The 25,883-nt window shown below is 39.8% G+C and overlaps 5 protein-coding genes across 5 annotated transcripts; 3 read left to right on the top strand and 2 right to left on the bottom strand.

Annotated features, from left to right (window-relative positions):
• Positions 1-1,985: 1,985 nt before the first annotated feature.
• Positions 1,986-6,066, bottom strand: prelid1b (PRELI domain containing 1b). Its single transcript, XM_079553990.1, has 5 exons — positions 5,826-6,066; positions 5,421-5,646; positions 4,896-5,009; positions 4,660-4,738; positions 1,986-2,511 (listed from the first exon to the last, which is right to left on the bottom strand). The coding sequence occupies exons 1-5, from the start codon at positions 5,915-5,917 to the stop codon at positions 2,390-2,392; spliced, it is 633 nt and encodes a 210-aa protein (XP_079410116.1). The 5' UTR covers positions 5,918-6,066; the 3' UTR covers positions 1,986-2,389.
• Positions 6,067-6,739: 673 nt separating this feature from the next.
• ndufb6 (NADH:ubiquinone oxidoreductase subunit B) lies at positions 6,740-8,783 on the top strand. Its single transcript, XM_079553954.1, has 4 exons — positions 6,740-7,020; positions 7,641-7,733; positions 8,513-8,557; positions 8,642-8,783. The coding sequence occupies exons 1-4, from the start codon at positions 6,841-6,843 to the stop codon at positions 8,705-8,707; spliced, it is 384 nt and encodes a 127-aa protein (XP_079410080.1). The 5' UTR covers positions 6,740-6,840; the 3' UTR covers positions 8,708-8,783.
• A 297-nt stretch (positions 8,784-9,080) lies between these two features.
• Positions 9,081-12,430, top strand: toporsa (topoisomerase I binding, arginine/serine-rich a). Its single transcript, XM_079553955.1, has 2 exons — positions 9,081-9,220; positions 9,934-12,430. The coding sequence occupies exon 2, from the start codon at positions 9,937-9,939 to the stop codon at positions 12,196-12,198; it is 2,262 nt and encodes a 753-aa protein (XP_079410081.1). The 5' UTR covers positions 9,081-9,220; positions 9,934-9,936; the 3' UTR covers positions 12,199-12,430.
• A 412-nt stretch (positions 12,431-12,842) lies between these two features.
• On the top strand, positions 12,843-18,896 carry mtap (methylthioadenosine phosphorylase). Its single transcript, XM_079553956.1, has 8 exons — positions 12,843-12,967; positions 13,812-13,898; positions 13,990-14,048; positions 14,289-14,456; positions 16,557-16,659; positions 16,720-16,959; positions 18,270-18,392; positions 18,507-18,896. Exons 1-8 carry the CDS (start codon positions 12,944-12,946, stop codon positions 18,543-18,545), a joined length of 843 nt encoding a protein of 280 aa, XP_079410082.1. The 5' UTR covers positions 12,843-12,943; the 3' UTR covers positions 18,546-18,896.
• A 152-nt stretch (positions 18,897-19,048) lies between these two features.
• cdkn2a/b (cyclin-dependent kinase inhibitor 2A/B (p15, inhibits CDK4)) lies at positions 19,049-20,927 on the bottom strand. Its single transcript, XM_079553550.1, has 2 exons — positions 20,527-20,927; positions 19,049-19,529 (listed from the first exon to the last, which is right to left on the bottom strand). Exons 1-2 carry the CDS (start codon positions 20,647-20,649, stop codon positions 19,284-19,286), a joined length of 369 nt encoding a protein of 122 aa, XP_079409676.1. The 5' UTR covers positions 20,650-20,927; the 3' UTR covers positions 19,049-19,283.
• Between the last annotated feature and the right edge of the window lie 4,956 nt (positions 20,928-25,883).

Here is a 25,883-nt window from a genome sequence, read left to right as displayed (position 1 = left end):
TACCTGCGTTTTTTCCCGGGCAAATCGAGACACTTCACTTTGCTCAATGTAATTCCACATCGATTGCTTTAAAACTGTTGGTTCATGTGCACCCTTCTGCAGTATTCACTTCATAGTTGAACATGAGACAGCAGCCGGCAGGGGAGAGGAAGAGGACACAGGGCTCGGACTAACGCACTGTGCAAAAGTAGAGGGAGAGTTCTGTGCCAGAGACCTGTGAAAATGTTTCCTATTTTAGTGGAAGTCTTATATGCATTCAGAAGATGTTATATAAGTTCATTTTTGTGTTATTTTGTGTGAATGTGCATACACGAGTACCAGGTGCTGGCTACACTATAGCAAACACTTGAAGGTATGGTGTATTCTCTCATTGTAAAGTAATTAAAATGTTTTATACATAAAAAAAACAAACATGTGTGGTGTTGTTGTTGTTGTTAGATTCGCACAATTATCCCAATATGGCTGGGCATAGTGTGTGGAGGTGTATTTAGTAAAGACACAAAATAACTTTTAAATATGGTACAGCACGTGGGTAAGAGTTTGTGCTTCCATTCTTCTTATTTAGAAAATTCAGGTGTGATGTGACTTCCTGTTTGTGCAGCTGCATGACTGGAATATAAATGTCAAGTTTCAAATGCGGTCGTATGTAGCAAATTAGATGCACAATAGACAATCCTTGATTAAATTTATTTTAACAAAAGAAAGGTTTACAGCTTTGAAAAGTCAACATGAAAGTCACGTCTCTCTGACTTCCTCCTACCATAACGTTTGATTACAAAACATTGAAGCACTTAATAATCACTTAAACATTTGAACTCTGAAATTCAAGTCTTGCAGAAAATAAGTTCTATCCACGACGGAATGCAGTTATTAAAATAAGTTATATGAACAAAGTGTGCACAGTATTAACAGTCTGCGGCTCATCACAGGCTTGAAAAGTTGAGTCACTTTGGTACAATTGATTAGTCAGACAAACATTTGCAAAACATTCTGCAACAGAATCTGCAGTAGGTGAAAATGCATCCATTCAATCACAGCATAGAATGAACATATGACTGAACAAAAATTATATAAACAATTAATAAATAAACATGTGCAGTAGGCAGCAGCAAATGTTGACATATCACATTGTTTTGACACAGGCTTTTAAAACAGGCTCTATGGGGCACATTGTATAATAAAATATCCCCCAATTCAATTTGTTTATGTTTGAAACTAACAGCAAAAAAGGGGGCTGTTCATATTTTACTGTATTAAAATCATTTTTTACGACATGATGCTGCTTTTCAGCGGCCTTTCAGTGTCTGGCAGAGTGGTTAGCATTTCAGTATATCAGGAAGGAGATTGTGGTTTCCTCCCTCCAGACAAAGACAAGTGAATAACTGAATTGAATGTCCTTGAGTGAGTGGTTATGAGAGCGGATGGTTTTTCTGTGCACTGTCTCAAAGTGCACACCACTGTTGCCTAGAAATGCGCCAGCCTCGTGTCAACTATTGGGAATCAGTCAAAAAGCAATAAAATGTTCGCTATGCCCTAACACACACATTAAAGCAACACTAAGTAACTCGTGCCCCTAGAGGCCATATTGTACATCCAATTACACAATGGAGATGATTTTTTTTTCACTCAAACTTGGCTGTAAATACTGTTTAAGTGGTGCTAGCCCGCAGTTAGCCTGTTAGCTTCTTCGTGATTCCATTAGTGTGTATTGGTGGCTCTGACCCGTAGGCAGCTAAGTTGCAATTGCAGATTTCTGGCCAGAGACACCAGGGGGAGATGAAAGATCTCTCAATCATCCCATTAACACTTGTATTACCCCCAGAGGGACTACGGAAAGGATTTATTAAGGTAAACAAGTTACTTAGTACTGCTTTAAGTCTTTTTTGACGAATCCTGATAGATAATCTAATATATATATATATATATATATATATATATTTAAAAAATAAATCCTGTTTTAAATTTCACCTTCAATTTCATGTTCAGCTACTCATAAAGCATGAAGAGCGACCGTTTTGCCATAAACAAAATGAAAACAACACAACGGAATCTTGAAAATGGTCGCAATCGAAATGAGGTCATGCTCGAAACTATTTCAAACAAACAATTGATACACACATTGTAGAACTACTCAAATAAATTAACTTTCCTCGCCTAAAGATCGTAGGATTGCATGCTTGCTTCGCGTTGTGCATTTCGGTTTATCAAAGTCAGAAAAGGCAAAAGATTTCATACAAAAGCGCACGTCCTGAGATTCAAGCATAAAGACCAGGAAAAACCGCAACATTCCCTCAGACGCTCTCCCAACAGTCCAGCAGATATGCATGGGCCCCCCCGGGGACTGGCCTTTGCTCCTGCGTTAACCTGGGCAGAGGCTGTGGTCAGAAGGTCAGACATATTGCGGAGGCTTCTGCTGGGTGCTCGCTGCAGTAGCCAGAGTCTTGGCTGCCTCTTTCGCCTTCTCTGATGCATCCTTCACCGAGCCCCGGAGCAGCCGCTGGGACGCCTCTCCTGCAACAACAAACAACATTTTACACGGACTGCAGCAGAACAAGCAAAATGTCCAGTGTTTGATGATTGCAGTGCATGCACATGTCTAGTATGAAGAATATTGTGGAATGAAAGTTACTTTAGTCATTGATATTACAGTCAAACAAATAATTCAATCATTTTCAAGATGATAAAAAAATAGTATAGAATAGGATACATTTTACATTCTCTTTTTTCATTCATTGAAACTTTCTACTTCAGGAGGATATATTACAGCTGATAGTTTTGTAGAATTCTGATTGTTTGTGTATAGTGTACTAATAAATAGGTGTAGAGTCAAATTAACTGAAACAATCCTATACATGCAACTTTTCTCTGAATCTACACTGCCACACTTTGGTCAGGCAATGTATGTTTATGTTTAAGCAACTTTTCCACAATATTCAGTTCTATCTGAACAGTATCACAATAGGATCTGAACCTACTGTAGAAAGTCTGACAAACACAGATTTCTACTCTCAGTAAAAGCCTCCAAAACTGTTTTTATTCTGTAGACGCTGCAACAGTATCTTGTAAAGCATGGCAACTGCAATCTTTATTTGTTGGAGACAGAAGCCAAAAATGAAATGCGATCGTAAAATAAATATATATTGTCATGCTGGTCATGCACGGTGGGCTTGAATATTCTGGTGAAAGATACAAACCTAATCCAAAATAGTTAAAGCATGTGAATGTTCAACACAGAATACAAATATTGAAAACAATACTACATAATCAGCGTGTCTATCACTGAGTTGAAAACGTCGGCTGTATTTCACAAACGTAATCTTCTATAAATGTAGGCTTACACAACTTAATCTGAAAATGAACTGTAATGCAATGTATTCTATAAAATACAAATAGAAATAATCATCTATACGGATTCGTCCAGAAAGAAAATATCAGGGATAAGTTAGACAATACACAGGCACATGAATGCGACTGAGCTCAAACTGATATGATAATGATCTTTCCTTCACAGGGGAAATATGAAGTGCACCGTGAGTCTACTGTGCGTGCCCTCAGACTGAACCCGCTATCTCCAAATGTACTGAAAACAGCTGGAGTCACAATTCACAGAGGCAGTACACCAGACAAAGACAAGGCAGACGGCTGAATCGCGCCTCTCAAATGCTTATCGAGGTTTTCGCTGCTGCTGTTGGGGCGCCTACACATTTAGCAACACACGCAAACAAGCTGATAACTGCTGCTATGCTGCAGCTCCTAAAGATTACATCCACAGATAATACATCCCTAAGAACTTTATTCAAGAGAACAGGTTATCATGGAGGAATGAAGTCTGGACAGATCTAGGTGCTGATCTTGTTTTTCTTTTACATTTCTAATTTTAAAAAAAATCTACTATTTTCTCTTTCTCTATAGAGGCATACTGTTATATTGGCAAATACTTATGGCAATAGCCACTACTACTGTAGTTTGTATGACAAGTACTAGCACTACTAGTATTGCTACTACTACCGTATGGAACTAATACCCTGTTTGGACAGCAAGTGTAAATTCTTCTTCTTTCAATACTATACTACTACTGAACTAACTGACTTGAGATACTTTGCCTTAGTATTTCTGTGCCTCTCAGAAATAGACAGGCTCGTCACTAGAGGTTCTGAATAGACTTTTACAGGGCATCATGTGACATCCACAGCAGGTCCTGGGATGGCAGATACATGCCCTGTTTCTGGCACACTTACCCCAACTCTCAGGCTGATGCTAATCTCTGCGTCCCATCCACACACAGGGCAGAGCGACACAATCAACAATGAGAAAGTGTCCCTTCAGACAACAGTAACACAACACGTGTAAAACACAGCACTGGCCCTGTGAGCAAGAGAACACAGCCAGACCAATCTCTCTGAGTGTTCAAATCTATCTCATGTCTTTATTGTTCTTTAAAACTAGGAAACATTTGTTTATGACTAAACACTTTCAATATTGTAAATGTCGTCATGTGCTCACATTTCTCATCTTTAATCAGAGAATGTCTGACACGGTTAAGATTAGTATCTCATGCTAACAATAAAATTGTATGCCTACAAAATTGTATTATTTCTTAATCAAATGGTCCAGGAAAAAAAGCCTTTGTGTTTGTGTTAGTGCATGTACGGTACATACCTTGTAAATTAGACAGTGCGTATTCCAGCCCTTTCATAGCTTTAGTCTGGTTGCTTTTAAAGCGAGCCAATCCAAATTCCTGCAACAGAAAACAATATTCAAAGCAACAGTTGGTTAGTGATTATTGACACACTTGTTATCGAAATAAATGCATTGACAATATCAAATTCTAGAATGTGGCTGCCGTGTTTCGTTAGTATCATCATATCACATTACAAGCACATTGAGAAATGTACCTGGATAGGTCTGGAGAAGCCATAGATGCTTGAAGAAATCCAGGCTTCTCTTTTGAGCAGAGTAGTGGCAGGCAGCTCCTCTGAGTCTCGGAAAATGCAGCGTTCTTCCACGGACTGAAAATGCAGAAGCTTTAATTATTCAGGTTTACGGAACGGCACCAAAAGCACATAGTATAAGCATAAAAATATGTGCAGGAGCCAGTTTATTCTATATTCTGTTTCAGTACTGTGAAGGAAATGAACCTAAATAATTTTCTTCTACAAATGGTACATTTAAATCCAATGGATTCAAAATAAAAGCTGCTTTATTCTGTTTGGTCTGGGTGTTAACTCTGGATTTAAGACTGGGATATGTCTTGTTCTCAGAGAGATTATTACATGTGAACTGCGTTCAAAGGCCTCTTTGAAGATCACACAGGCTGGAATAACTTGCACATCGCATTTCATGCGAGCTTAAAAGTGCACCATGCCACAACTTAGGCAATCCATGTTTTATTTAGATGTTTTTGCACAAGCTGCACTCACCATGAGAGTGGTGTGGTTCAAGTTCCATGTGTAAGTAGTCAGGCTCCTGTTGACTGGGTCGACAATAGAGTCCTCCACAATGTAGACACAGCGAGACATGCCAGAGGGAAAGAAGTGCTCGGCCCAGCGAGGCAGACGGTTGGTCTTCATCAGGATACGTCTGGAGAGGAGTCGCTGGTCCTCAGTCACCTCCCGATACACAACATCCTCCGTCAAGACATGGGTGCTGAACACACACGTAAAATAAAGCACAAATGAAAACAGCAAATTACTACTTTGCACTTTGTCTTTCAGCGTTGTAATACAATCTACAATAACTACGTAATTTAATATTGTTGTCATTATTATCATCATTATATTCTCACTAACTGGACTATAATGTCAAATTGTATTTTGATCGCCTACCTGAAAGGATTAGGGTATCGCTGCCAAAAAGCAGAGACCACTTGGTCCCACGTGCTCCGGATATCTGTGTAACTAGAAAAATACTTGACCATCCTTCTCTTCTTGGTGAATCAAATGGCTCTGACTCCATCCACAGCCTCTATTGCATCTCTGCTGAGGTACACAGGGTAAATAGTGAGCTTAGGAGTATTTGCAGTAAGTACACCTACTCCTAGATGAGCTTTCTTCATAATGCCTCTCTATTTCATAGACACATATGTAAAATGATTACCTATGTCATTTGTAATGTCTGCAGATTTTGTTATAATCGCATTATTACAAGTATAACCTATTATCTCACCAGTCTCCCCTTTTTCGACCTTCCTGGCTCTGCAGTTATTACAAACGCATTGCCACATGCCTCATTCACAGTTATTACATATAGATATTACTGACCACTTCACTGAACAGCTCGCCTTTACCACCAATAACACTGAAACAATATCCGATTGAAAGGAAAGACGGACACTTACTCAGATTCTCGAGGAATGGTCGATTCATGTCAAAAAATATGCACATGATATTTCTATTGTGTTCTCAAAGTTAATTGTCGGGCAACCAAATTAACTTTATCTTTTATAGAAAGCATATGACCGACTGACCACTGACGGAAGCGGACAGAGCTGCACACATAATACTGGCGGTCACTATTTCACAATAAAAGCACGCGATAATAGCAAACAATAAAACATGCGCGTCTCTCATTTTACAGCCACAGCAGGTCAGTAGACATGTCATGCAAAGCAATTCCGCTGGTATTGAAGAAAAAACAAACATACTTTTCCTTCAATCATATGCACAAACTTGCGATCATGTAGTCCAGCAGGGGGCGCTCTCGCAGAGTCGGCGCAGCGTTTGTTCTCGGTGCCTTCTTTGCAGCTGAAGCGTTGGTTGTTGTCGGTGCACTTGCGAGGGGGAAGCGTCCTCCACGGTGTCATTGTGCGTCTTGGAGGTTGGATTAAAAAAAAATAAAGAAATGGCTGGGTATACGCCGGACGAGAAGCTCCGCTTTGATCAGCTCGTGAAGCTCCGGAGGCTGTGGCTGAAGGACCAGGAGCTGAGCGCGAGAGAGCCCGTGCTGGAAGCGAAACCCCCGGGCGCCATTGCGAAGTTCTGGTCTGGCTTTTTGGAGCCCAAGAACTTGTGGAGGATTTACGTGAGTGTCGTGTTCAATTTCGTGGTTTGCTCTGTCTAAATGATCAAATCACAAAGCTGCTAAACCACTTGAAGCAATACAGATGTGTAATATAGTGATCTCGTTGGCATCATACAGAGCATGTCTGCTGCATGCTAAGCTACAGCATCTCAACCAATGCCTATTCATGCAGGTTTTTTAGTAGTCCGATGATCAAAGTACATGACTTGAGTTTCCTCTTCATGCTTTAAACTTTACCCAAATGTTTGCAGATTGTGTTGAACATGTTCAGAACAAAGAGATGAGATGAGATGAGATGAGATGAGATGAGATGAGATGAGATGAGATGAGATGAGATGAGATGAGATGAGATGAGATGAGATGAGATGAGATGAGATGAGATGAGATGAGATGAGATGAGATGAGATGAGATGAGATGAGATGGTACTTTATTGATCTCACAGATGGAGAAATTGCATAAGTAAATGCATCAAAGTAGAAATATGGGAGCTACTTGCAAAGGGGCTGGAGACCTTGGACCTTCCTGCTTCACATCAACATATTCAAATCATGAAAATCATAACCTTTTGTTCATGTGTGTCAACTTTAATTTGATAATCCTCCCTTGTATTATTTTGCAGACCTACAAGGCGTACAGAGGAGGAGTTTTCGCTTTAACACGGATTCTGATACCGGCGTGGGGTGTCCACTATTATGTCAAATATCACGTTGCCGTAAGTAATACAAATAATTTGTCCAGAAATAAGCCTTGTCAAACTTCAGACTGACTTATTTTCTAAGTGACTTCTTTATTTAGTTAATAATCAGACTTCTGTTTACCTCATCTCCAGAAGAGTAAAGCAAGGGACAAAACAAAATTGTACCATCAAACATAAAAGAGAACATTATCTTTATTTTACATCTTTCTCTCCTTCTTCAGTCTATCTAACCCTATATGTTCTGCATCCTTTCTGCTATGCCGGCCTATAATCTTATATTGCAATCAAAGAATCCTCATTTGGGTCCAAACCATATCAGTCTGGCCTCTCTGGGTACAGTGATTGCATTTTGAGTGCCATGATTCTATCCTTGTTGGAGTCACTGTTCTTCCCTCAGCATCGTGGGTTCGAGTTCCAGCTCTTACAATTTGCTGATTGTACATTCCCATTCTTCACCTCTTTCACTCTTGCCCTTTGGTTTGTTTGGTTTTTTTAAAGAAAAAAAGACAATTGATAAAATGTTTCCGAACGTAATGGACAAATCAACAAAACTATGAAAAAAATGGCCTATTGTACTGTATTATGACATTAAACAAGACGAGGTCAAACAACAAATTGTTTTTATGAAAGTTTAAATCAACATTTTTATTTGGATTGTGGCATGTTTTGATATTTTGAAGGTGGGTCGAAAGCCACATAAGTAATCACTGCTCTAAGTAGTAGTGTAGTGATAATAGCATCTTTCTCTATCATTTATTATGTCAAAATAATCATGCTTGTTTTGTCCATTGCAGCAAAGACCATACGGTATTGTTGAGGTGAAGCCTAAACTCTTCCCTGTAAGTACATTAATCCTGCGCAATGTTCTTCATACGTTTGTTTTTTATTATCAGCATTATAACAGGCTCTTCCTTTTTTCTTAGGGTGACACGATCATGGAGACTGGTGAAGTTGTTCCAACCCTCCCTGAGACCCATGGTCATCACTGAAGTTCAATGTCATTATCTTTCATTGATATGTTTATAATTGTGAATATTAATTAAATATTGTAACATTTATGAAAAATGTTGCATTTTTTGTGTGTGTTCTTTCAGGGTAAAGCTGGGGGTAAATCATTGCACGTTCACGCCAATTTGCTTATTCTACAATACAATACATTTAATGTCCTATATAACTTGAGCAGTCGACAGATTAGGGTGCACATTTACCATTTTTAAAAAGAGTTTTTTTTTTTTAGACATAAAGATTTCTCCCAAAAAAGAAAAAAAAAAGGTGTTATGATGCTACTCAATGACGCAGCCGATAGGGGGCAGTGATCACCTTGAAACGTGTGTTAGCAGATGTACAGGAGAAGAAGAAGAAGCGTTTGGTGGAAGTGTTATGAAAGGTGAACTCTTGGCATTAAATAAAAGAGTTCTTTTGATTCGTATTATGCGAGACAACGTCAGGTTGAGATTCGGTCAAAGCCATCAAACCACGACACTGGACTACACTGGATTTGGGTAAAGTCAGAGTTACTTAAAGTTTTATGAAACAAACGTGTTATCTGTAGCTAAACTGAAATTTGCCAGTGTAGCAGCAGCGGCTAATGGTAGCTTACTTTACCAAGTCCCGTTTGGTTTAGTATAAAGTGTAAATGCTGGACTATCATACCGGCATTGGCAAAAGGGGATCACGGGTAAAAGGTTCAAACTAGACAGGTTAATGTGACATTTGAGGGGATTAAAACGGAAGAGCTTGTCGGCTAGTAATAATAAAATGCTAAGCTCCGGTAACAGTCGCCAGCGTGTTTTGAACTCAGATTAATTTAAAAACGTAATGTGATCATTGTCTTGTTTATCTGCTTTTACCGGCCTACATAGTCGTGATAGTTGAGTGAGTTGGATACAATTTAGTCCCAGTTTGCAACGTGTTGCTGTAGAACCTGAAAATAATTGTACAAGTTTACATTTTGGACTTGTTTATTCCTTTTTTTCAAGCCTTTCTGGGGAAGAGAGATAGGAAAAATCCATTCAAAAAATTTAAAAGAGAGACTGAGATGGATCCCATGCATTTTTGTACACCTAAACATATCCCAATTTAAAAAATATAAAGAAAACATATTTTAAAACAACTTTTTGGGGCGATTTTAAAGCTGAAAAGGCACCGATTTGGCGGAATGACCCTTTGGAAGATTGTTCATTAAACACCATATCCTTGTCATTTGTTTTCCCAGATCATGTCTGCCATCAAGATTGCCCTGCAACACAACCAGAACCGCGGAAAAAGAAAATCGTCCGGAGTGACGTCAGCAGAAGTTTCGCCTGACTCAAAGTGTCCCATCTGTTTGGACCTTTTTAACAACATATCATACTTGGACCTATGCCTCCACAAGTTCTGTTTTCGTTGCATTCACGAATGGTCCAAGAACAAAGCAGAGTGCCCACTATGCAAACAGCCTTTCAATTCAATTTATCACACTATAAAATCGGAACAGGATTTCAAGAAGTATGACCTGAAGCCAACGAACAATGGCTCTTTTGGAACATTTGGAGGGGTACGCTTTAGATACCGCACCACTGTCACTGGGGTGCGTCGACAGTTGCAGAGGACGACAGCCCCCCCTGAAAATGGAGTCATGTTTGAGGCATCAGCAAATCCCCTGCCACAAAGACGAGACCGCTACATCCGACGCATCATGACCAAACTGGCAGCTCAGAGGATAGCAGCGAGTGAAGGGAGAGCTATTAATAATCTGAGAGAACAGGAAATTATCAACTTCAGAAAGGAGCTGTATCGTCAAGGTGTGCGAGTCAGAAGTGTGCGGGATGGGGGCCGTTCCAGAGATACGTCGGCTGAATTCTACAGAAGTAACCCTGCCTGCTTACACAGACTTGTGCCTTGGCTAAAAAGAGAACTGGCAGTGATATATGGGGCTCATGGTTCTTTGGTCAACATAGTACAACACATTGTCATGTCACGCATCACTCGCTATGATGTGGAAGATGGTGCGATGCTGGAGGAACTCAGGCCTTTTCTTCAGGGTTGTACTGAACAATTTCTGCACGAGTTCATTAGCTTTGCCAGGTCACCTTTCAATATGGAAGCCTATGACCAGCAGGCAGTGTATGACTGTCCAGGATCTTCGTCCACTGACGAAAACAGCTCCAACTCCTCTGTTATTGCAATATCAGAGGATGACACTCAATCAGTGGAGCTGGACCCTCCAGGTGACTCCGAATCAAACCTCAGTCACACTATGTGGGACGATGAGACGCCTGGGCCATCGTACTCTACTCAAACGGAAACCAATTGCGTCGAACAGCTATCACTGCCTCATTCAGACTCAGACAGCAGTTTGGAAGAAGACCCTCAGGATTTTCAGGCTCCTGTGGAAACCGTAAGCCCTCGTCAAAAACGTCAGACTCCGCACAATGACTTCTTTTCCTCTGATAGTGAGGATTGTGTTATTGTGGGCTTTGTTAAACCCACTACTGAGCGGACTCCAGAACTTGTACAACTTTCTTCTGATTCCTCAGATGACTCAGCCACTGAAGATAATAAAGATAGGCCTCATTTGCCTCAACACATTCGTTTTAACAGTGTCAGTCCTTCAGCGTCACAAAGCAGCGGTCCAGTTGAAGCTGGGATGTCCGACAAAAGGGAATCCGGTCCTCAGCTTGATCCTAAAGAAAGACGTAAGACTTCATCATCGACTAAAAAGAGGACACATACACCCGAAAAAAGCAAGCGAGACACAGGCAAAGATTCACATCGATCTAAGAACAAAGAACAGAGAAGAAGAAGACGATCTCAAAGTAGAGAACGTAGAACTCCAGAGAACTACAGCAGGGACAGGGGTCATTCCTACTCCAACAGAGATGCCCATTATTCTCCCTACAAAAGGAGGGACAGCCACAGCAGTCACACTCATTCAGGAAGTTATTACTATCAAGACAGAGATGGTCATCGCAGTAGATATGACAGTGGCTACCAGCTTTCAGGTTACCACTCGCACACTTGGTCCAGAAGCCAAAGTCGAGAATCGAGGCACCGCAATAGAGGACGCACTCGATCTAGGACTTACTCCAGCAGCCGATCCCCCTCTCTAGCTAAAAGAAAGTCTCACCATGAAAAACCGGGTGGAAAGAGGAAATACAAAACCAGACACTTGGAGGAGCCCTGTGACGATGCCAAGCATGATTCTTCAAAACACAGAAAAAAGAGCAAAGAAAAGCATCGTCGAAAATGTCTTGAAGAGCTTAACCATTCAGAAAATTCACCCGAAAGAAGTAAACGCCATCGCAAAAAGAAAAAGAAGCACAAGAAGAAGAGCAAGAGGCATAGAAGTAATGAACGCAGAGAGAAGCCTTCACTTAATGTCATCACCATTGACAGCGACAGTGATAATTGTCTGGATAAAGCCAATTGTCCCAACATGCCCAACTCCCCCAATAAAACCTCTCCTCATCCAGCAGAGCCCTCTCTTCAGGACTCTTGATGCACAGCTGTACCATAAAAAGCACTGATAGACTGATCATCAAATGTGAAAGCCTGCCAAAAGTTTTTTAAGTTCAGATGGTAATCAAAATAATGTATAATGCCTGGATAACATAAGTTTCAAATGTTTATTTTTTTTAATTGCATTGATTAATGTTTTAATTGTGATCACTCACGGGAAAGGGCCACTATAAATAAAACAATGTTTTCAGAAGTTGAGTTTTCATCATCATTTTTGCCTAAATCATTGTTACTTATTTGAATTATAGCCTTTATGTATATATATATTTTTAAATGGAAGTAAAATACGGTACAGTATCCTAAATATTGTCTTATATTATTTCTGGAGATAAGTTTGCTGTCGAATATCAGCCACTGTTAAGAGGATAATTGAAAAAGTGTGTTTATATTTAACTTCATATTTGTAATAAATTATACAACTGCACTTTTTTCTTGATTGTTTTTGCAATTTAGGTGAGCAACAAGGGGAAACCTAGAATTGTATTTTATTTTTATTTATTTCATTTTTAAAGCAATAAATGTCATTTCAAGCAGAGCAGATAACCTATAAAAAACAACATTTAACCAATACCATCACGCGCTTTTATTTTGAAGAGGCACAGGAAGAAAATGACATGTGGTCGCCTCAGGTTTTGAATAACGGATGTTATTAAACTAGGGGTCAAAATTTCTTCCGGAACATGGAAAAGTAACACATTTCTCAAGAAAAGCGAATAATTTAGATCATGGCATCATCTCAAACAATTAAGGTACTGGCCCACAATGTCTTCTCGGTTTTGCTGGTTGTGCTACAAAAGGTCTCACAGAAGAAGTAGACCTGACAGGACAGAACTATTGCCTAAAACGTAGTATATACAAAGTACAGTTGAGTATTAGCGTATGTAAGTGAGTTGGGCTATTTGCTGCTGCTGAATAGATGTCGCCGGATTTGTAGCACGTGGTGCATGCGCTACATTGGACTGCTGTCATATTTCCATGAATGTTGAGACAGTGATACAATGTTAGGACCAGTGAGGGGCGATTATATTATCCACTATCACTGTAGGATCTGAGCCATTGTGTCTTTACTTCAGTGATGAACCACCTCTTGTTTTTCTAATGTTCACTTTAAAGTTGGCTCTATTAGGTTGTGTTGCTCAGTGGTACAAATATACCCTTAGCCCATACATTCACAAGGTCCTTGATAATCATGGATCATTAGATCAAATTAGATCAGACCAGCATCATAACATGCTTCTGTTGGAGCATATTTCCCGCCATAAAGGTGGAATTTAGTAGGCTATGGCGGTGGGGTCAATGACCATGATTTATCCAACGATATATTTGTTATCCTACAAAAAGTTACCCTGTCATACTGTCTGCATTTTTAGCGCAGATCTCTGAAGGATATGCAGGATACAAATTGTCCAGTTCTCAGTGTCAACACGGACACCATTCTGATATTGTTATAATGTAACATTGTAGCACTGTTGCTAACTTTTCAGGGTCCTTTGAATACACGTAAACCACTATTTGGCTGCCATTAACCGACATGTTACAGGCCTATTTGCTTTCATTATTACCCTTTAAATCTTGTAACATTTTATGGTGCAGATTGGAATAATTGGAGGTTCTGGTCTGGATGATCCAGATATATTGGAAGGACGAAGTGAAAGATATGTTGACACTCCATATGGAAAGGTTTGTTTTCAGGAAATGTCTGGTATGTAAAGCAGTCACTATGACTGCTTACATACAACATCACTGTAAGTAATTGTAAGTGTTCCCACAGCCATCAGATGCTCTAATACTGGGAAAGATCAAGAATGTTGAGTGTGTTCTCCTAGCAAGGTATGTTTTGCACCATCTAGTGGATAAATGCAGCATTAGCAAACCAGCAACATGTTTTGATACAATAGTCGTACATAGAACACGTTTGTCTTGTGTTTCATTCATTTGTTTATATAGAATTATATATAGCTAAAACTGGTAAAATAATTTACTAATGTGTGCGTCTTTTTATGGTGAGCTGATAAAAAATAAAATAATAATCATTATTAGCATGCTCAATTTTGTGTCATTTGTATCTAGACATGGAAGACAACACACCATAATGCCCACCAATGTAAACTATCAAGCCAACATCTGGGCCCTGAAAGAAGAAGGCTGCACACATCTGCTGGTGACCACAGCCTGTGGTTCACTGCGAGAGGAGATACAGCCTGGAGACATCGTGATCATTGACCAGTTCATCGACAGGTCAGCGAGCTGCAAGGGTGACATTTTTAACAGGGGGGGCTGAATGATGTAGGCAAAATTACCTGTAGCTGGGCTTCACTTGGTGTGCAAAACGGTAGCACAGGAACAATATAACATGAAAACCAGGGCTAAACAAATGCAGATAAAGATACAGGGGTTGCAGGGTGGTTTGCCTTTCAGTGATATCAGTGATCAAAAAGTGACACTGTAGGCATTTCTAGCAATTATTATCATAGATTTAGAATCCTACTGGTCACTGAAGCTTATCAGTAGACATTGAGATTGTTACCTATAATTGTTGTTTAGAGTTTCCTTTTACAAACACGTTCTAAAATGGATCAGATTCTTGTTGTGGTTTACCGTCTCATATTTTTTTCTCTCAAATATCCTCGCTTCTAGATTTAAGTTTGCATTGTGAACTTAATACTTACAACATGCATCGAAATAAACATTTTAATTTGTGCAGCCTGACCGAGAGTAATTATTTTTCAGTTTGACTTGTTCGGCCTTTCTCACGCATCTCACTAACATCATGAAAATTGCTGCGTTTAGAATGTGGTGAGGGTTGATTTTCACTACTGTTTTGCTAAAGTTAGGTTTTCCTGTAGGGTGAGTGTGGAGCATTGAAAACCTGCAGTGACACAGAGGCTTGGGGCGTTGTTGTAGTGTAGTGTCGGTGATATTCCACCTCAGGCAGCAGTTCACACCACCCCGATGACAACTAGAGCGGCTTCAGGCACAGATATTTCTGTTCTGTACAACTCCTCCTTCCTGTTGCACTCATTTTTCACGTAGTATGTCCGCTTTTCTTGTCTTATAATGATCACAACGTTTTACGAGTGGCGTGAAGGCAGAAACCGAACCCAACCTACCTCGTCCAATACCAATGAAGGAGGAGCAAACTTTCTCACCAGGGCATGACCCTAAGGCGATACATATACCTAATTTGTAGCATGCTAGAAGCCCTACCCCGTGGGAGCACTGAGCCCTTAGCTGATGGCACAAATTCCACACTATAACTTAATATGTGCAATGGTGGCTCTAAATGGATCCTCTTTTTTTTGTGAGCTGCTGCCTAAATGCCTTCATGCACTGACTGGGCTGCGTCGTGTTGCCTGTGGCTTTGTTTGCTCACGCAGATGAAGCCAGCAAATATTAGCCAGTCAGAATCAAGCACAAGATCTGTTTTTATAAAAGGGAGGAAGTTGCTTGTGTGGACTTGTTCAGACTTGTCCAGCAACATGTGACAACAGGTTTGTGTTTGCAAATAGTGTTATGTTTGCATTTACTTTTATTCTAATGAACCTAATGACCTTATTAGGAAACACAGTATCACACAGTAAAACCCAGAGACGAACAAGAACAACAACAAAAATAACTCTGTTTTTATATGTCTATTTTTTTTTATTTTATAGTTTTATTATTATTATTTTATTACTTTATCTTTCAACAAACCTTTTAGGACCCACTACACTTTGGTTTTCTGCTGAGAGTAGATGGCAGCCGTGCCAATGTTAAAGCAAAGTGCGAACTGGTTGGGCCTTGGCATCAGCACATTGCTGTTAACACCCACATTGTTCGGATATTTGAATCATTGTGTTTGTACCAGAATATCAAGTAAGGACACCGCCTAATAGTAAGCCCAAAGTGCCATCAGTAGTTGTACACCGTTGTGGTGGAAATTGCATGTACATTGTTTACAAAATAAGCATTAGGAGTGCAATGAACAGAGTGTATTGTTCGGGGACTAGCCGTTAGAAAACTCGTGCCAGTGTGTCCCGGGCGCTTACAAAGAGCTGGAGGGATTAACTGGCTTACTGTTTTTCTCCACCACCCTCAAACTGTCATTATTTCATAGTGTGGTACAATAATTCTGTTGTTAAGACAATAAGTAGCTCCACATTTATTACATTTCATCATCAAAAGAGAACATTTCGGGGGGGTTTTTTGTTTGTTTTTTCATTTTTTGTCAAGTGGTCCTCTGATACAACGACCTGCTGTAAAATAACTTCACTTTAGTGCATTGTCTGTTGTGTTAAGAACATGTGTATCCCTGAGAAATATGATCATTCCTATGATTTCTGTGACCTGTGAATGTAGGACTACTAAAAGAGCTCAGACTCTTTATGATGGACAGCAGAGCAGCCCTCCTGGAGTGTGTCACATTCCCATGGCCGAGCCCTTCTGCAACAAAACCAGAGAGGTAATATTTTGAGGAACCGTTTATTCTGTTGAAAACATTTTCATACATGGCATTGTGCAGGTTTTGGTGGAAGTGGCGCGCAGCCTTGGGGTCAAGTGTCATGTTCGGGGGACCATGATTTCAATCGAGGGGCCGCGGTTTTCCTCTCGAGCAGAAAGCCTGATGTTCCGACAGTGGGGCGCTGATGTCATCAACATGACTACAGTGCCAGAGGTGGTGCTCGCCAAAGAGGCTGGCCTGTGCTATGCAAGCATCGCCATGGCAACCGACTATGACTGTTGGAAGGAGCACGAGGAAGCGGTGAGTGGCTGAAGATACTAACGGTCGTGGGTAGGCTTCGTTAAAGAAGAAGCGGATCTGTCTTGTTTATGACCTTGTAAAATACACCTTTACCGACTCTATTCTGTAAGTTATAGGACACTGACACTGCAGTTTGTATATAAATAATTTTGCTTTCCATATCCTAGTTTAAACTCTCATATACTGTTTGTTTTATTTCAAAGGAAAATATAACATGGCCTTGAGATCCTTTCAAATCATTTCATGATTTTTAATGTACTTTTATTTACTCATGTGGTTATTTACCAAGTGTTTGCCCATGTGCAAAACCAGTAGCACATGCAAGTGGAACAGCAGTAAAGGCATTTGCGCCTTATTTACTTCCGCTGCAACCTCTCTTTTACATATCTGATTTGGTGTCCCACTACAGTAATGCACGACATTTCAAATGGTCAATTAGGTGCAACATGCCCGCGTATGCTGTTTGTTTTCCAGCTTGCACTCACTATCTAGCACCTGTCTTGATAAATGACCCCCTCAGTGTTCCAGTATTTTGATTATGGGTTGAGCCACTTTTGTAAACATTGGCTGTAACATCATTGCAGAAAGGTTAAACAGTAATGCACAATAATATGTACATGGTCATGTGAATAATGATTTCTGACTATGTAAAGCTTCACATTTCTGGATGGCACAGCTTTGCATCAAAGTGTGTTCAAACAGGGTTATTATGTCCTATTCGGCTACAGCTGTATTTACTGTGTGTACCGGCGGTGTAATGGCTGACATCAGTACTGATAGGCATAAAGTACAGTATGGAAGGCTCCCTACCCACAACTTCTCTTCCGAGTTCCTGCAGCTGACCATTCTCCCTCCTGCCGCTGTGCACTCGCCACATCCTTCCGCCCACTCTCTCCACTCACACACTACCTCCTGTCCCCCCTCCCTCCAGCCAAAACCAGCCCACTCTCGGGAGCTGCTCTGGCCGTCTCCGGTGGAAGCCATGTCGGAAGTGATTGAGTCATATTGAGTCATCACATACACTATCTTCACCCTGACAGACCCCTCCAATACTCTGCTTGTAGTTGTCTGGCATGACATGGAAACAAAGAAAAGTTTTGTTTTGGTGAGATGAGATGAGGAAAACTCATGTAGAGCAGAAAGAATAGTAAACTATTATCAATAGGATGTAAAATAAATGCAAAATGATAGTGTGCATACAGTATTTGTAGCTGGTCCTGTGATAAATAATAAATAGTTAGTGTGACGCTTTGAAGGAAGTTAAATGTACTTTATTTTAACATGACAATTGTTTGTCATCTTGCTCATAGGTCTGTGTTGACAATGTGCTGAAGACAATGAAGGAAAATGCAAACAAAGCCAGCAGCATCCTATTAACAGCCATACCACAGATCAGTCAAATGGACTGGGGTCAGACTCTTGCATCCTTAAAAGTAAGTTGTTATTGTTGTTGTTTTTTTTAAACTCCATGAAGGATAAAAAATGTTAGTCAAGAACAACATGTAACTTGTAGTAACACTAAACTCAGTTTTATTTGTACTTTACAGTCTATGGCCCAGTCTGCAGTTATGTTGCCAAAACATTAAGAGACTGTACTGAAAGAGCCGATGAAGGACTATTCTCTGTCTGAAAACGGATTTCGGATGTTTGCCTTGGTAGATCTATTTAATGATCTTATTGACAACAACTATTTCAATTTTAGGTCATGCTCAATCCACATAAACCAACACAAACATTTCAACTTTGCCACTTTCTGTCATTTCAGTGTTTCATTCCCTATTTTTGTTTCTTTTGTTTGTTTTTTTAAGAAAAATGAATAAAACACACCTCTACATTCTTTTGCATGCTGGGTGATTTTTACTGATGAAATCATCAACCAGTTGTTTGAATAGAAATTGTAATAATGTCAGATGAGTTGAACTAATTTACACACTGAATATAGGCCATTGCTTTCTTTTCCCATATTAGACTAACAAATAGTCATTTTATTATCTGTTGAAGATTTTAGGTGGGATTTATTTATATTAGCCTATATACATATTTTTTTAAACAAAATGCTAAACATGATTGCTTTGGTCTAACGACAAGAACAGCAGCGAGATCACATCATCACGTGACGGGATAAACTTTACAAGCAGTCTGTAATAAAGTGCTCTTTAAGTGGCCTTATCGCGAGGCCCAGCAGCATTTGTGTCATTATGACAAACCAGTGCCCGTGTTGTAATTAGGCTAAACAACATTAATAAATAATTGCAATGCGTCAAGAACTCTGGGGCCTTGAGGCCTTTGTCGGAGTTTTGGGCAGTGCTCCACAAACAGAATGTTCATACAGTGTCAAGGAAATTGATCACTTCGATGTTTCCTCTGGCGACGTCGATGGGTCGACAGTTTGTGTTGTCTCTCGCATTTGGGTCGGCATGGAATTGGACCAGTAAACGCACCGTGTCCGTGAAGCCCGTCCTGGCTGCGTCATGAAGCGGTGTGGCACCAGTGCTACGGTCCCTGACGTTAGGGTCCGCTCCATACTTCAGCAGTAACTGCGCAACGGGGAGGCTGCCCATCATCATCACCTGCACCCAACGAGCATGCAGAAGTAGGCCATGTATAAGTATGTGAACACGACACAGTATAGTCTCTTTAAGCCAAATACGGCCAAAAGAATGTGTGCTTGAAACTTAAACTCTCTCAAATCTACTATCAAGGCTACTACATTTTAAATAGGCCAGCTGCTACTGCCTAAAAATTATGTTATATTATTATTGGCCTTTTCCATCCACGAAACAATAGCTCAGACTAAAGAAGGAGCACATATGACTGCACGGTACGGATAACTTTATCAACAGTAATTTAAATAATATTTAGGTTGAACGCCTGCACCGACGTCACATAAGCATTCAAGTTTCTAAACATTCAGGGCCATAGAAGCACTGTTGTTAGGCTATGCCTTGAATATTTTGTGATCATAATTTGGTCTAATTTACAGCAAATGTTGCGGGTAAGTTTACTGAAACAGTTATTGGAACAGTCTCTCGTGGCGCTGGCCTTCAACGCCCCTGCGCATTTTTGGGCATCTCTTGGAGATGCTCTGAGCCAGTGTCGTTCTTTTCATCTTCATAATAGCCAATTGCCACTATAATGTCAAAATATAGCCTATCACTAAACTGCATTAATGAAATCCATCTCAAGTTTGTTTTTGCTCATAATTTTGCTGCCTTTATCATTCCTTGAAAAAAAAAAAAAAAATCAAGAGATGATAAGGGCTAGATTATGAGCTTGGTTATAACTTCAATAACTTTAATTGGTATAGGTATATTGGTATATTACACGCCTGCAGCTTAGGGGGGAAAGCGGAACCAAACAATAGAGCAGGCCCGAGAAATAACAGATTTGAACCACGGGCCTGTCAAAAATCTATTGTGCCCTGTCATTAAAACAAGAAAACAGGTAATCGGCCGAATATATTGCTACAGCTGATGGGGTGATCAAGCCTAAAGACAATCCTTGTGCTTTATTAGAGCTGAAATGAAAATAAGTTTGTGTGCGCAAACGTTTGGCCACGGCACTGACCTGTAGCGCGGTCCGTCCGAATTGATTCACTCCGTTAACTTTTGCCCCGCTCCTCAGAAGGTGCTCCACGGCCGCTGTGTTCCCAGTGGCCGCTGCTGTCGTTAGATCATCTTCCAGAGTCATGATGGAATTTAACGTGAAGCTTTTATCAGTCACCGAGCGCGCACAAATTAAAGACGTCCTTTCGAGGGAAAAGAGTTCAGAAAAATGCCATTGAGCGCAGCGGTCCCCTGTTGTTCAAAGCTCTATAATGTTTCAAAGTGTTGTTCCCGTGCCTTTAGGTGTGCTGTCCCCTCCAGTTAGAGCGCCGTGCGTCCTGGTGCACAGCCGGAGCATCGCCTCTGTCCAGCGGACGGTGTGTGTCGAGGCTTGTCTGGTTTGAATGAGTGACGTCACTCGCTTAGGGATGTGTTAGTGCGCATGCGTTGTACCGGCCCATGTTGACAGTATAGGCTAGTCTGGTTGACAGCTGAAACAGTGGATAGGCTATGTCAGTTATCTCACTTTTTTAGTGCATGCTGGCAAAAGCCTGCTCAGCAGAGGCTCGTGGGATTCAGACAGGCTCTGCTGTTATTCTCTCAGGCTGTGGTTTATGCCTACTGAGAAGCTGAGGCAGATTCCTAAATGGTCACTTTGGAGCCAACGGATGAGAAACTAGTGATGCCAGCCCAATCTTGTTTAGTCACTCTTAGCAACTTTTGTAAAAGTGGACGAGAGCAGCTTCAGAGTAGAAAATGTCGGCATCATGCACTGACAAGGCCATTGGTTCTCAAATGGTGGATTAAGATCCAAAAGTGTGTCACAGAACTATTTTCATATCAGTTACTGATAAATGTTGTATAAATATTTGAATCAATAAAGCTATATTTTACTATCAACTGCAAACCACAAAATGTATTTTACACTGCCATGATCATTGTACCCGACAAAATGTAGTACAATGTAATCTGCTTTGTAACAATGTGTGATAACTTGTACCTAGTACATACACAGTGGAATAATGAGTATGAGTACTTTAGAGGTACTTGATGTAATAAGACCCTTAGGGTTAGGGATTAAGGTTAGAGTTTTATGTCTTATTACACGATGTTCCAACAAACTACAAATGCATATTACTCCATTGTGTGTGTGTAACACATAGGACATAGGTTATAACACATTGTTACTAAGCACATTACATCGTACTGAATGTGGCAGGTACAATGTATAAAGGTAGTGTAAAATAAAGTTAGGTATTGTCTGTTTTTGCTGAGAAAGCTTGTGTTTCTGACAGCCGACAACACAACTGTGTTGCAACACTAGGGTGCACAGAAACCGCAAAACAATGGCTTCTGTATTTAATGTCCCAGAAGAACATTTGTTATCGCTGGATAATTGGAAGGCGCTAATGACACTCGGTCTAATACCTTGCCAAATAGTGTTATTTTAACACACTTGTCACTGTCATTTAGTTTGCTCTAGCATACACATACCTGCAATTTAGTTTTTCTTTTGTGTGTAGTTATAAAATGGTCCCATGTTGTCTTCGTTTTAGTAAAGATTGAATTATATAAGAAGTGCGTGTGTTTGTGTTTGTCAAATAGTCGTTCCATCAGCAGCATTAGTTGTAAACAATTCTTAATTTATTCTGTGTTCCTTCTGATTCTTGATCATTGTAGAGCTGATAATAGAGGCAAATACTGTATGTGTGGAATGTGATTGTCCCTTGTGGGTGGAGGTGTGTTGGTTTGGAAGTCCCCTGTGCTCCAGAGTTCGATGTGTGTGTGCGGTGAATGATTACAGATGATCTAGTCTTTTATGTTTTATTTTTAGTGTGTGCAATCGTACACGTCACATTTTCTGCTCTGTTCAAAAAAAGGGGACATCCAAAGCCGTCCACCAAACATCTTACCAGCGCTTTGCTTTGAAGAGCGTAGACGTGACTTCATTGAGTGCATTTTTTTGGTCTGAAAATTCATAGTCATGCTAGCCACTCTTATTGAGTGACGTGGCCGAAGTGAAAAATCGCAAAGCTCATATTGTATTCTCAGAATGAATCAAATGTTCCATATTACTTAAAGCCGTCTCTTATCGCTCAGGAAATCCCCCTATATTTTTTGTGGGCATGTACTGTCAACAGCTGTGATTCGGGCTTCATTTGTCTGACCCAAGAATAAGACATTGATTAGTGAAAGAAAACGCCAAGAAAGAGGGTTTTTCATCCATTGTGTATAACAGGAGAAGGCAGAGACCTATAGTGCAAGGGCTAGTTCACTTTGCAAACTCAATGCTAATGTTTTGAATTGCAAAATGGGCTAGTCATGCTCGAGTTAAGGTGTGTTGTATGCCTTATTTCTTACATTTGAATGTCATTTCAAATCATTCATATAAAAGAAGCATGCTCACGGGTATTCAGTCAAAACTACAAAGACCATCAGTTCAGAATCTCTTTTTCCCTTTCTTACCCTGGCATCCCTGTGTTAAGTTCTGCCCTAACTTAAATATGCTTGTTCTAAATTAGCATGTTCTGTCTTGATCAGCTTTTACGCGACCTCAGAAGACCTTGAGACAAACCCAGACAGTCGTGGCGTGTTTACCCTGCCATTTGAACTGCCCGCTGCTCACTTCAAAGGCCCCAAAACAGACGGTGACACAGGTAGCACACACGCACACATGTACAAAGCAGTGCACGGTAATGCTGATAAAGGCTCGTGCTTTGAAGCTCCTGTCGGAACACTACCCAGACGGGTGGGGTGCGACGCGGGTAGCTTATCCTTGAGGTTACCAGTTAACACCGGTATAATTGACCCATTCATTTCCACATAATATACACCCTGTCTTCAGACTGATATGGAAATACTTGTGGTCTTGTATTATTTTGGGAGTGATTCATAGGATAGTTACAAAAATACATTGACGTACTGTTGTATAAAAAGTAGCACATGTTTAAACCGAATGTCGATGGTCATGTCACAGTCACGGCAAAGTTTGAGTTAGGTTTTAAGAGAGCTCGCATATGAAGGATGCTTCGTTTTTGTGGGAAATAATGTTTTATTCTCTTTTGTGTGTGAAATAGTACACTGTAGTGTTTGAGTAAGTAGCATTTTGCTGGTCAGTAAAAAAAGCTCAGTGAAAAAAAAAAATATATATATTTTATTTTAATTTAAGTGATAGACATGCTGACATACTGCGTGGAAGTCTGGGGCAGCACATATAAAACCAACACAGAGATTTTATTTAAAGGTACACTGCATAACATTTTGGACTAAACTGTTGCCGGAAAAACAAAACATGCTCCTAATGACCAGCTCAACACTGAAAATGCTATTACTGGAGTGGGTAATCAAAGAATGGAATTGGATGAGAAACTAACCTGTTTAAATCTGAAATTCCACTGCCTTTCGTTGATTTCCTTTCGAGATGTGTAAAGTTTACAGTCATAGCTTAGGAGAGCTGATTCTCATGAATGTTTGTTTGTACATTTATGAGGTATTTTTCAATTATGAAAATGTGTGTCATAAAATAAATGCCTGTATTTCAATTTTATTTATTGGGTAAAATTCTACACGGTGTGGCTTAAATGACAAAAGAAGGCCTTAAGAATTCTCCACAAAGCTGGATACAGGGAACACACCAACCCATTATTTGTACAGTCGCAGATCCTTAAATTCACGGAATTGGTGCATTTAAAAACTCGTTGTTTTCAAAGCCGGAAACGGTTTCCAAACATTCAAATATTGTTTTCAGATCATGATGGGGGTTACAACATATTCCCGCACAACACTAAAAAGTGTGTTTATTACACAAAGTGGAGTTGACCTCTGGAACACATTAAAGGGAAATGTAAAAGTTTGTTCAACTGTACTACTGGAAGAGTGTGCTGAACTAAAATAATCATCTGTTCCTGATCTGATGTGACATCTTTTTGTTCTCTTTCTAGTTTTGTTGTTGTTGTTGATTATGAGAAGTATGTAATGAGTTTAGACTGATTACTTGATGTATGTGCACCTTCAGTCTCATGCAAGTGCACAAGAATGTTATGAACTAAGTTACTTTACCATCGGGATTGCTAAGAGGAGCCGTTTGTTGATTTTATTTGCTTAGATCTCATGGACCCATAATTTACAGTAGATCATGATTTTGCCGTGAGTTCTTCCTACTCCCTTTGAGCAGCACTGCACTTATGCTTATTATGGTGTGAATAATTCTGTAAATGATATGGACACTATACCTGTAAGCATCTTTTATGCTGCTCAAATAGACTAAACAAAAACGACATTACGCAGACATTAAGTGATGGATATTTGAGATATAAGCTGCATATTTACATAACCGAGGAGGACACACAACACGACTGGATTGGATGAATTAAGCAAAACTCGCCAACAGAACTAAATGAAATGAAATTATCATGTGGTGTCATTCACACCATGACACCTCCCTTAAACTTGCTTTTTTCCCTTCTCCTTTCTTGCCTCCCTGTTCTTTTTGATCCTCCTTCTTCTTTTCCCTGGTGGTAGGCCTAGGGCAGCCGAGGAATGCCAGGAGGGGCCCAAACCCCGCAGCCGAAGCGTGCCAAGGGGAAACGGAGAAAGGAAAAAAAAAAAGGTTAATAGTAATAGTGGCAATGACAACAATAATCATGACAGTTCATGAACATCAGTGAATAAATAGTAATAGCAATAATAAAATAAATATAAATAACAAAATAAACTTAGGATGATGAATAACTTAGGAGGAAATATATACAGGTGCTCGTCATATGATTAGAATATCATGTAAAAGTGCATTTACTTCTGTTATTCGACTTAAAATGTGAAACTAATATATGCTATAGACTCATTACATGCAGAGTGACATATGTCAAGCATTTGTTTGTTATAATTTTGATGAGTATGGTTTGTAGTCCATTCTCAAAATATTCTAATTTTATGATTAGATTTTTTATTTGGGGTTTTTACAGGCTGGGCCATAATAATCCAAATGATAACAAATAAAGGCTACATATCTCACTTTGCATGTATTGAGTGTATCATACATTAGCTTCACATTTTTTCATTTTTATTTTTTTTATTTATGATGTTCTAATTATATGACGAGCACCTGTATGTGTGTGTGTGTGTGTGTGTGTGTGTGTATATATATATATATATATATATGTATATATATATACTATAAAATGAAGTAATATTAAGGAGAAAAACGTACTTCCATAACAGGGGGTCATTTAGTGTTTTGTATTTATCAGTTGTGGGGTTTTTTTGCTTTTGTTTTTATTTCTATTTTATTTTCTATTTTATTCCTATTTTGTTTAGTAATTTGTTGTTTTTTATTCCATATCAGCGGCTTGTAGGTTTATTGATCAGATGACCATGTTT

The sequence above is a fragment of the Gobius niger genome, assembly GCF_951799975.1.
Source record: "Gobius niger genome assembly, chromosome: 3".
NCBI classification, from domain to species: domain Eukaryota; kingdom Metazoa; phylum Chordata; class Actinopteri; order Gobiiformes; family Gobiidae; genus Gobius; species Gobius niger.
Note: the sequence above shows the minus strand (reverse complement) of the source record. Positions and strands in the feature narration are given on the sequence as shown.